This window comes from Argopecten irradians, chromosome 2, assembly GCF_041381155.1.
Source record: "Argopecten irradians isolate NY chromosome 2, Ai_NY, whole genome shotgun sequence".
Classification (NCBI taxonomy): domain Eukaryota; kingdom Metazoa; phylum Mollusca; class Bivalvia; order Pectinida; family Pectinidae; genus Argopecten; species Argopecten irradians.
The window spans coordinates 52,123,322-52,136,587 of NC_091135.1; the positions used below are offsets into that span (position 1 = coordinate 52,123,322).

Consider the following 13,266-nt stretch of genomic DNA (forward strand, 5'->3'; position numbering starts at 1 on the left):
ATCTGTAACTCTCACCTCTACTATATACTTCTTACCCCATGTCCCTCTCCCCCCTCCCCCATTTGTAACTCTCACCACTACTAAACACTTCTAACCCAGTGTGCCCCCTTCCTCCACTCATAAATCTCACCACTACAAAATACTTCTAACCCAATGTGCCCCCTCACCCATCTGTAACTCTCTCCACTACAAAATACTTCTAACCCAATGTGCCCCCTCACCCATCTGTAACTCTCAACACTACTTAACACTTCTAACCCAGTGTGCCCCCTCCCCCCCCATCTGTAACTCTCACCACTACTAAACACTTCTAACCCAGTGTACCCCCTTCCTCCACTCAGAAATCTCACCACTACAAAAAACTTCAAACCCAATGAGGCCCATCCCCACATCAGTCACTCTCACCACTGCTATATACTTCTAACCTCATGTACCCCTCCCCCATCTGTATCTCTCACCACTACTATACTTTAAATTCCACATGCCGATTCCATCCCTAACTTCTAAATATTTATCCTCTGAAGATACAATTCAGATAGTTTAGTTAACTTTTCTGTGCCCATCCCACCCCCAACTCATCAAAATTAATATTCCTTTCTTGTGTCCATTATACTACCAATACCCAGTTAAGTGGACACAAGGGAGGAATACTATCATATGCGCCCATCCCACCTCTTCACCCCTTTGTTACCTCCTATTGTCCGCTATACATTCAGTTGGTTTAGCTTACACTGTATTGCTTTTGGTATTAAACTGATACATTAAAATGATAAAATGGCAAAAGTATTAACAATAAATGACTAGTTTAGTGGAAATATTGCTTATTATGAATATGTTTTAGTAATGTTGTTTACTATTAAAAGGCTTATAAGACCACCTAATTCAGTATGGTTTCAGTATCAGTACAAAATAAACACATTACCACAAGAGAGGCATGGTTATTTTTACAAACGAACAACCAGCCTACTCTGGTAGTTTTACATAGCTATAAACACATGTCTGTTTAGAAGAATAACACTGTACATTTTGAGTATATCATTCTTTCAGTAAAGTAAATTGGTGGAAACTGGAATGCATTTTTGAAATTTTCTAAACCTACCGTAAAAACTTGTATAATTTTACACAACTGAATAACAATGTAATCAGAAGTATTTTGAGTGAGTTTGGCAAAATGTATACGTTTAAAGGAGTAATGCCAAGGGAAGCTCATTACCAAATAACACGATAAGGTGTAGACCATCATAGTGATACACAGGATATAATATTTACACAGTCAGAAAAAATAGAGACTAGACAGATAATATACGCATAACACAAATAAGTTTATGTTGGATAAAGAAAGATCTTGAAACTCAACACACAAAAATTATTAACAAGACATCAAAATTAAACACATTCATTTTCATTTAAGTTTGTGTACAAAAGCAAGTTTAAAAAAAAAAAAACAATATTAGGTGTTTTATTTATAGTGGTTTAAATTATGCCCTGATATGTACTGTCATCACAAGGAGAAGGACTGGACTGAGACCAAAATCTGGCCAATTATCACATTATGTATATATGTGCAAATACAATCATTTTCAAATATCACACATTATAAAGTACATTTAGGCGATAAAAATGAAACAATGGAAATCAAGCTCTTATGAAACATTAAACAGGTTGCATTTAACGGTAGTTTATGGATTGAATTTTTTATGTTAATACAAAAACTCCACGTACCATAATGCTCTATATATTGAAATGGAAAAAAAAATTTAAAAAAAAATGCTTCAATGACAGAAAAAAAAGTATTGATTTGAACACATTGGTTTAATATTTATAATTATATATACTGTGGAAGACCAGGTTATTTCTTTTATATTAATGTAAAACTAGTTAAACAGAAGAAAATAAACAAAACATCAAACAGAGCACAAGTTAGAAAAATATTGCCAGTATTTTGCCACTAAATTGGCTATTGGATTTACATATCAAGGACAATTAACATTTTCAAGTTGATGAAGCGGTAATAAGTATTGTATGGTAAGTGTACATATATCGGTATATAGGTAATGTCTAGTATGCTATTAAATCATTACTCTTATGTATGATATTACTTAGCCAAACATTTCCATTGTAATTAAGGATATCTAAGTAAATTTTAGACATAGGTGTCTTTATTTTTGATATTTTTGATTATAATTGTGTTCTTCTCGAATTCTGAACTCAAAATACTCATTATATGAATTTTATAAAATAACACATCTACAACTCATACTTTTGGGATACAGACTATGTTCATGCCTATCATCACAATAATTCCATTATGGCAAATTCCTTGTTTAACATAGTCCAACATTGTCCAACAATTTCAAATACAGAGATGGCCTTCACTGAGGACCAAATCATTACTAAATGGCACAAACATTGTTTAACAGTATTTGTAGCACTAGACTAGAAGCATTACATATAATCTTTCTTTGTTCATATCACAACTTTTCCGTTGGTTTCACAACTTCGAAATTTCACACATTGTTCAACAAAATTATTTCCACCAAGACCAGCTCAGTGGATAAAACAGCAGTGTAATATTTGAACAGGTTTTGTTTGGATTAAAACAAGAGTTGGTTTAATCATATTGTTAACATAGAAACATTACCATAGCACTAGTTCCTGATGTATTCAAACACATTCTACTATTATTCACAGAAGAATGGCTGACACTATTCTCCAAAAACAGACTAACATGTATACCTAGCGAGTTTGTTTACCTTAAAATCTTCGAACAGCACTAGAATAGAACTCTGATCAACAGAATCTTCACTCCATGCTTACTTTACAGTGACTTAGTATTGTTCTTTTAACATGTACTTTGCTTTTTGGGATGAAAAATTAATTCTAACGTGATAGTCGTCTCTTCTACAGCATGGTCAGGAATCAAGGGACATCTATTGTAGGTTTGTTGATCTCTACCATGCACATGTCTCTTCCTGTATTACAGCATGGTCTGGCACCGCATTACGTTTCATCTGGGCCAGACTCTGCCACATAACGGATGGAAAGCCTTTGCCAGTCTGAAAGCCTTTACTAGCCTGCCCCCCACTCGAGTAAAGTTTTCTGTCAAAATAGGATGTCACCTGGAAAAATATAGAAAAAAACCCACCATTCACTAATACCTGATAGTGAACAGATAACATGTTTCCTGCAAAATAATTTTGAGTTGATGGAATTATTTCTATATCTGTACTATAAACTATTCTCAGGATTTTCTATTAATTCAAATTGCAAATTAGTCCTTGAAATTTCAGTTTAAAACTCCTCATATATACATGCAAAGAATTTATCCAAATTGCTGACAAACCTGCTTCAGACAAACATGAGGATAGATTTTCTCCAGGTAAGACCATTCTGCCGGAGGCTCCTTGGCATAGATACTATCACTACAGGCTATTAGTTCTTCTCTAGTGTATTTATAACTTGCACGCTCTGCATCTGTGAACAAAAACTTACTTCTTATTTCTTGTACAGAGCACAAAAAATCAAAAGGTGAAGTGCCAGATCATGAGTAGTACTAATATACGTACCCGGCCTACTATACCTTTCGGCCGAGTACGAATCGGTCCCTATGTGTCGTAGTGGAGCACTGCCTCCGAAAATCACTGGGGCACAGTTTTCTATACTTTTTGTAGGTTTCCAATTATCTTAAGCGTATACATGCATTAACATATTATTTTTGTCTAAAACAAACATAACTACCATTCTTAATATACAGTCGAGACTGTCTTATGTGACTTTCCAAGGGACCATCACAAAAAAGTCACATAAGACAGGGAGTCACTTAAAGCAGTCCAAGTTCATCCGCAACATCACTGTACAAAAATCTGTCTTTAATTGTCTGTAAAATTTTTCTTCATTATAAATATATCAATTACCTGATTTTTTAAAAAAATAAATGAAAAATAATAATAAAAAAAAAATCAATCAAAAATAATAATTAAAAAAAATAAAACAAAAATGAAAAAATTATTTAATTTTTAAAAAAACAAAACTCATTTAGATCTAGTTATAAATTACAAGCAGACATACATTGATGTTTGGTTTTAAACTTTGTTCAAGAAAAAATAATTATCTAGAGGGGGTGTAATTTTGAGTTAAAAATCTCATTTTTTTGCAAATAAAAAAAAAATATTTGTGTGCCATGGTTTTCCAGGCTTGAATTTTTTTTTTACAAAAATCACACTTGTCCGATAACAACCATTGCAAAACAATAGGAGAGTTTCGAGTTGCTCCGGATTCCGTCTCCTTCCTGATTTTTACACGCAAGATGTTGTGTAAATTAATTTACACGCAAGATGTTGTGTAAATTAAATCAAAGTACTGAAAGTACCGAGAGCTTAAAGCCCCATTATGTTTTGGGGTGAAAAAAATATCGTCATAAAGTACCAAACTTTGCTGAATAGTAGAGCATATATCCTTATGAAAATATCTGCTAATAAAAAATGCCCAACATTTTCATGTTTTTAAAAAACAATAGAAAACCCCTCTTCGGAGAGGGGGAAATTCGTAGTTCCGCCCCAGAGCCAAAACAATCTAGTACGCATGCGTAGGCACAAAAAAGTGGAATTTCCCTAACAAACTTCAACATCGTGCATGGCGAACGCACTGAAGACTCGCCAAATACGTGTCAGCGAACACACATGGGTCCGTTCATCAACACTTGCACGTTCCTTCAGACAACGACAATTTAGCGGTCAAGTTGCATTGCTCGATCGCGATCGACTGCACGTTACGATCCCACGCATTCCACGCGTGGACCTACAAATACATGTTGTACATGCATGTATTTACATGTAGTTTCTATATAAAACTAGGCTAAAACTATTCAAAAAGTGTTTGTTCTTGAATGGAAAGCAAGCAATTAACAAAATTATAATTGCAATGGTATTTGCTGATCTTATGTATTTTGTAATAAAGATTTATAGATGCCTATAGGGTCTAATCTAGCTTTGTTGAAATGTACATGGAAACCGAACACACGTTTGTGTACATCGAAACCGAACACACGTACGTTTGTGTTACCTGATGAGGCCTCCCACGGGATGACTCGCCAAACTCGTAAACAAATGAAAGTAAACACAAACACGCCATGTCGTTACCTGCTATATAGATATACATACATACATACGAAGTCTGGAAAACCTACATGTTCTACTCCATCGCAGACCGATCGCGAACATGTACATGAAACTTAGACCAGTGTTTGAGACAACGACGATATCGGCATTATCGGATATATCAATGACAAGTGATCATGATCATGAATTACTAACTGAGTACAATCCACATTATAGCATAAGATCATTATTATGAACTTTGTAATTACTACATGCAAAAACATATATACATAATATATGTTTATGCTACATGTAAAGATACATGTATATGAACCACAGGTGTTTGGCTCTATAGACTTTTTTTTCTTTATATATGATATATACATGTACAAATGTATATGTAATACTGTGTCAATATATAAAGAGAGAAAAAATGTCTATAGAGCCAAACACCAGTGCATGAACCACATATGTAGGCCAATGTGATTCATTTTATCTCATAATTCATTGCATGCACGGGACAGGAAAAGGAATGCATGTACAAAATGTAGAATAGTTTGGTTTGATTGAATAGTACTAATTAAAAATGGAGTATAAAAACAGTCCGTTAATGATTTCTATACAGTTCATCAAGTGAAGAAGATCTGATGGAAAAGTATACCAAAACAGCTAAAGAAAACCTGGATCAGTCCTTCATTAAAAGCAGAGAAAATGGGGAAAATATCCGTTTAAATAAGACTGGTAAAGTCCTAGCAGGCATCACGAACTTATTTTTTCTCACATATTTTATACAAATCGAACTTTTCCTATGAAAACAAATGGGCTGAATGCTAATAAACATAATTCACGTTCAGCGTAAAATGGAATGCACACTCGTGAAATTAGAGAAATTTCAGTTTCAATTTCCTTTTCCTTTTTACTACGTACATATAAGAATTACGTACCGACGGCAAATGATAGTCCACCAGGTAGTATCAAGGGTCAAGATAATATATGTTGTGTCTTTTTAATGATGAAACTCCAATAGTCTGACAATATTTATATCCCCTTAGTTCACTCTAATACTGACGTTTGTACTAATATAAATGCGAGTCTTTGATTAGTTTAATTTGCTCCGTGTACATAAAATTGTAGGCCTATATTTAAAAATGCCCATACGATAATTAGGACTCATGCACCTGGTAATCACTACTTGATGTATATAATCCTTTTCTAAATACACGAAACGTAATCGAAAAACATTTAATCAGCAGTTAATTATATAGAAATGAAATCTCGACAGGTATCGGTATATAGATACAACATACAGATTGATGTATCTCGACTAGCGTCGATTCCAGTGATCTTTCATCTATATGTACATGCATGTACTATCACATATTTCATAGACGAATATCGTTCTAAAATACCCAAAGAATAAATAGAAAGCAGTTATAATACATGTATATAGTAAGCTATTAGTCCACCTCTTTACGTATGTTCTAAGTATTTAGATATACTGTGCTCTCCTTACTCTCAAATTATGAATAGATTAGTAGCATCATGGTATTTATTTATCTATATATAGTTTTGGATTAATACTGTATTTATCTCAAATTATTACACGAGAGGAAAGAAAATCAACCGATCATCACCAAAAATGACACGGCCACGTGTTTATATTTGTACGATAAAATACCCCATATGGTGCCCCATGTATGCATTTCACTATTTACATCCACTATTTTTCGATTAATACGTATTTTGTATTAAGCTTTATATAAACTATATGTAACCTTTGACAGGACACATTTATAATCTGTGGAATCTAATATGTATCATATACTAAACAATTATAGAACATTGTATTGCTCACCGTTTCCTCAAAACTGCCCTCTGTCTCGGCCATGCGTGTTTTGTTTACTATATCCGGGTATCGAACACATACGTATACACGAGGTATTTTTAACTATGCAAATCAACCCGTTCTATTTTAAGAATTCTTTACTAATTGATTATTGCGTAATTATCTTCATTGTAAAGAAACCAAATGAAGAACCTTTCATAAGGAATGTTAATGTATATTTTAGCAAAGTTTGGTGAAAGCATAATGGGACTTTAAGGCAAGTGAAGAAAGTTAATTTGCAGGTATTCACAAGAGTAGACATAAAAAACAAATGTTAGCTTCCCAAAAAGCTAAGAAGGCTACCATACAGTATTGTTTATTAGGAAGCAATGATAGGAAAGCTTGACAAATTGTTCTTTTCACAGTTACCTAGGGTAGCTGCCATAGTTCTTTTTCTCATTTTTGAATAATGATAATTCAAATGCTTTCAAATTCAATGCAAAAGATTATCAACTTCATGATATTCATGAAAGGGCCACTAGGCTACCTTTCCGAAACAAAAAAAATTATAAATATTTTTATAACATTTATAACATAATAAATTGAAGTTTTGCCGTGTGGAGCAGAAATGGTCAACTAAACAATTGTAATTATGACGATGCCAGGAACATAATACGTCCTGCGATATGAAACTTAACCTTTTATTTATTTCAATAAAGTCGTTCATAAGGTGAAGAGGGCCTTTTCCTTATGCTAACAAGTTTTCCGTCAAATATACACTATACTGATATACATTTACATGTACTTGGACAAGTTGGTGAAATACATAGTATACAAGCATAACTTTTCAGTTAAAACTGTACTTTACTTTAGCGCATACAGTTCCACAAATATCCCTAAGTAAAGCCTAACTTTGTTTCAGCATCTCCCATGTACGGATAGTTTTTACAAGTAGGTCATGACCATCTAGCGTACAGTATCAGTTAGGCTATATCTAGATGCTCCACGCGCTCCCGGCAATGTTTCTATTCAGTACGTGTAGCGACGCCTTGTATGATTTCTAAGAATAATGTCCAGAAAAAACATTCAGACTTCTCTGGGTTTATCTAATAATAATTTGTTTGCAATGATTTCCCCACTGGTACCCCTTACACACATGAAATCTTCAACAACAAGTAACCAATTTTTTGTTTGCCCTGCAGGTAGGGCGTTAGAATTGTACCTGCTGCCCCTATTGCATGATCGTAAAAGGCAACTGAATTCTATTCTTCCTATCTTACTTTATCTTTCCTAATGCCTCCCTTGGCACCGCCTCACTTTTGGCCTTGAGATGAGTGTTCGCCCCTGTGAGGAAGGCTCTGGGTTCTGTCCCCTGGCCGAGACAGACCAAAGTCTATAAAAGTGGTAGTTTCTGCTCCTGCTTAGCATTCAGCATACGGGGAGTGGGACGACTGGTTCGCCCGTTGTCAGTATAATGTGACCGGGTGGGGTGTGTTGCTTGGTGTCTTCAGTTGCATGCTTCAGCGATATAGCACTATAAAAAGGGCAACAGATCCACTATACAAGAAGACACAACATGAATATACTGCAGTCTCCCAAAACATGCACCTCGCACATAATACACGCAACACATCACATACATGGGAGGCCTTCCTTACACGACCATAGCTGTTATTAGGACGTTAATTAATCAAACAAAGAACACACGTAAATCATTTGGGCCAGCCAATCAAAGTGAACAGACTACTTATAAAAATGTGAAATCCCAACAACATGGCAGGCAAAGCAACCAATTATAATAGGATGGTAGCAATAATGAAAATCACTGGAACCTACAACTTAAAAAATGTGTTCCTATCCAAATAATCTCCCCAGAGAGAAGTAAAAGTTTAATTAACATTATTTGATTATTGATCTTGAGATCATGGAGATATATACAGCTAAAAGCTATTTGCTAGAAAATGACAACAAGGGAAACAAGCTAACTTTACCTTAAGACTCAATTAAAGAACGAAGTAAAATCTGACACATGTCTATCCCTATATGGTGTATGATAACAGATAATGATATTGCTTTTCACAAGTTTCATGGCTTTTATCTTAAATGTTGTTTACAAATAGCATTGATAATGAACTATATGCAATATCTAAAATTTACATGTAAAACTTTCTGGATGAACTCAGTGGTATAGATCAACTACAGAAGGAAAGGCAGAGTTATCAAGACAGGAAATTAAATGCAAGTTATAACAAAAGGATCATGGGTCGTAATGATCATCTGACTATTGGCACAATAAAACATTTAAAAAATAGTAATGGCAAATAATTAAGGCAATAAAAAGAACTCTTTAATTTGATTATTTGACCTTGAATGAAGGTCAAGGTCATTCATTTGAACAAACTTGATAGCCCTTCATCCAAGCATGTCAGAGACCAAATATCAGGTCTCTAGGCCTCTTAGTTATTCACAACAAGTCGTTTTAAATATTTACCAGGTATGCCTATTTGGTTCCTGTGACCTAAAATGGCAGTCAAGGTCATTGAACGTTGTAGCCTTTCATCCTAGCATGTCACTGGCCCAATATCAGTTCTCTGGGCCTCTTAGCTATTTGCAAGATGTTATAATTTTTTTTAAGACTTTTTGACCCCTGTGACCTTAAATGGCGACCAAGGTCATTCATTTGAACAAACTTGGAAGCCTTTCATCCCATCATATCTTTAAAGCTTTCTAACCTTTTTTTACTTTTTTACCCCTGTGACTTTGAATGTAGATCAAGGTAAATCATTTGAACAAACTTGATAGCCCTTCTTCTTAGCATGCTGTATATCAGTACCCTGGGCCTTTCTGATATTGAGAAGTCGTTTGAGTGAAAAATTTATGCACGACGACGGAAGGTGCATGATGACTATAGGTTAGTGCTGTGTATCGCAAGGTATCTGACAATGCAGTACATATCATGATACAGGGTTCACGATACGATACGTATCAAGATATTTTAATAGACACATCGAATGTCGTGGTGTTGTTGTAAATGTGTTGTTAGGTTGGTTGTATTTCTGGAAAATTTTATTTTTTGCTTACACTCGCTACAATAGACGCGAGTTTTATAGACTGAAACTTAATAAGACCAGCAAGTGGGCTTATAGGTCACAGGCACTGACACAAGTTTAGTGTTTTGCTCTTCTTGTGATTCCACAATTTTGTTACAAACGTTCGTCTGACATTAACCAAGGGAGATAATCCAATGTTCAATTTTTATTTTTAGGTATCGTAATGTATGTATGCATTTTCATATGTTTTCACATACCGTAAATCTGTTCAATTGCAAATTTACTTGAAACCTGCAGTCCACTAATTATGTCATGTTCTTCATTAGATGTTTTGCAACACTACGGTCAATTGGATAGAATATGTAACCCTAGATCTGACAACAAAGTTGTCTAGGGCTTTATATATCTGCCATTGCAGCTAGTTAATATATGCCGGGTATTATTTCACTGCTTCTTGATAATCTCAATTCTTCAACATTTTAAGTCTGCTGTGGATGACTAGCAAATATTGGGTCCTGTTATTTTAGAATTTAACAAAATATGCAATAATTTCAATAAAAAGTTATAGAGTCCTCTAACATTAACTTAAACAAGAATTTTGTTAAGTTCAAGTCAGTTGTGGAATCTTGTATACAAGTAATTTGAGTTAATATATAAGCATCTCATTTTTCAATCTTCTTATTTTTAATTTTCATCAATATTTTAAGCTCATGTTTCCAGTTTTTAAATCATATATAATAATAGTCTTAATAAAATCTAGCCTTATTACACTTGTCTCTTAAACTTCATATATACACATGTATATTATGTACATATATACATGTACAAATGTATTGTGTATGCATGATTGTATCTCTATATTGATTAGCTACTGTTGTAGCGGCAAAGATATCACCTTTTGACTGAAAGTCAGTCAGAAGGTGATATCTTTTCCGCTACAACAGTAGCTATATATTGATTACATCAATATGCTAATTCATTGTCATGTATGTTACACACTATACAAAATCCTACATACCGTTTTGTTTTGTGATGTGACACTCCATTACCACAATATCCATATGGACAATTTGGCAAATTAAATCTGTTACACCTACTGACTTAAATGCATTAATCGTATGTCATAAAATTAGAAAATAATGCTAGCAGTTAATTTTTGTCAACTTCGACTTTGAAAAGGAAACTGCTCTAAAAATTAAAGTAATGCTCTTGTTCTTGTAATAAAATAAAACATCTATATCACATGTTAGCAGAAATACACAGAGACACGTAAGTTCACTTCATGTGTAATTTATTTACTGTAGACAGGTATAAGCAAAAAGAAATGAACAATTACGATTTTTGCTGTTTCAGTGTCCAAAAACAAATGGAATGTTGTAGACTTTGATTATTGTCACACGGGTCAGGTTGGGGAAGTACCCGGGTACCCGTCAAAATACATGTAGGAAACATGTGAAGGCCTTCCCGGCCGGGCATCCGTCAAAATAGGAAACATACTGATACTGAGTGATAGATGTCTGTGTAAACGTAAAATTCAGTAACAAGAAGTACAAAATAGCACTCTTTTGTTCTGTTTTACTCAAAAAGGGTGACACTTCATCTGCTAACGACATGTTCACAAGCAACATTGTTGCAATTCTTATTTCCTATGATCAGAGAAGTGATCATGAATGGCGCACATGTTTACTTTCACTATCGGTATGCTGTAGATGATAACACCAGAGGCTATTCGAATGAAGACTACGTCACTCTTTTGTACTTCCTGTTGCGCATGTGCAGTAAAACAACATCTGTCACAGACATTCTGGGCTATGTCAGCTTGTTACATAACGATTGTATGATGTTACCGATTCATATCAAATTGATATACCAATGCCATTTGCAGTTTTGGAGAATAAATCTCTCACATTTCATTATGATTACATTGAAATTTGCTCCATCTGAAGATCGCCCCAAACAACATCGGTAAATTGTACCACTAAGCTAACTCACGAAGTTGATACGTTCACATAGGAATACGTTCACATACAAATACATGTCGACTACCTAGGTACGGATCGGATACTTAAATTCGGGAACACGATGACAAAATTTAGTACCCATACCAACCCTACTTATACATACTTAAATCCTGTCAATTCCTTTATTAGTGTTATCTAAACTAGAAGTTCATCCTATATGCAAATGATTGGCGAGAATATAGCTTAGGTCATCGATCGCTATCATTCATGCAAATTATTCTCACTATTTTCTATTAGGCCTAATAGACAATATTATAGCTTTGGACACATTTTTGAGACTATAACACTTAAGGAAATACTACACATTTTTTTCATGCAATCATAATAACACTATGACAGCATATTTGCTTTAGAAAGCGGATTTTTTGGACCCGAGTTGTAGTACTTTTTTTCACGCTAGATGGTGTCGTAGTCGAAAGGGTATTTCCGATATTTCCGGTTGTAGAGGCAATACCAATACGCTGTAAGGCTTATAGCCTTAAGCGTAAAAACCATTACTACTGTACAGAAGAGGTAACATTTTAAAACCTGGGCTTTATTTTGCTGAATTTTACATATCTACTGTACACTGCTACCAAATGGCGGCCATTACAGAAGCCCAAGTTGTGTGCATTTGTTTTTATAAGACTTTTTGGTGTTATGAGAAACGTTTGAAGAAAATATAGGGTTTCTGACTTTGGGATGGCAGCTATAATGACTGTTTACTCATATCAAAGAACGAAATTATGTTTTATCGTAAATGCCATGTACAAAACAAGAAGAGAGTCACCCACGCCAAGCCATAGGATGATACGGTAGGCAAAATAAAACATGCCGATTTACTTAACGTGTTCCATTATTAATTGTCAATGTTTACCATTGTTTAGTATTGAGAAATATCTGAATGATATCTAGCCTCTTTAATAGTTTAAGGCAAAATTTTGTGGAAAAAAACAATCTTTCATGATCCGTCAAAACTGGTTACACAGTAATGTACTCTTATCAAAATAGTCAACAGTCGATGTTTAGTTCGATGTTCACACCTCTTTATCTATAATAATTATGGCCTCAGGCGAATGAAAAGTCGCTCAAGACAGACTTTTTATGATGTTTGGGTTGTAAAAACAAGGTCGCTTGTCACGTAAGACAGGGAGTCGCTGAAAACAGACCCATTATATAGCAAAATACGTTGGGGGGTCACAAGTAAGGTCACATAAGACAAGGAGTCGCTACATACAGGGGGTCGCTCAGACAGTCTCGACTGTATACCGTACCGCTCCCAAGATGTCAAATTC

General features: G+C 34.6%; 1 protein-coding gene across 2 annotated transcripts in view; it reads right to left on the reverse strand.

The window, feature by feature from the left end:
* Positions 1-954: 954 nt before the first annotated feature.
* The window catches only part of LOC138315883 (uncharacterized), a 31,199-nt gene continuing 18,887 nt past the window's right edge, over positions 955-13,266 (reverse strand). For both annotated transcript variants that reach the window (XM_069257200.1, XM_069257198.1), the window contains exons 12-13: positions 3,344-3,474; positions 955-3,119 (exon numbers count right to left, since the gene is read on the reverse strand). In XM_069257200.1, the coding sequence (XP_069113301.1) occupies positions 2,952-3,119; positions 3,344-3,474 (299 nt within the window). In that variant the 3' untranslated portion in view covers positions 955-2,951. The remainder of the gene's footprint in view (positions 3,120-3,343; positions 3,475-13,266) is intronic.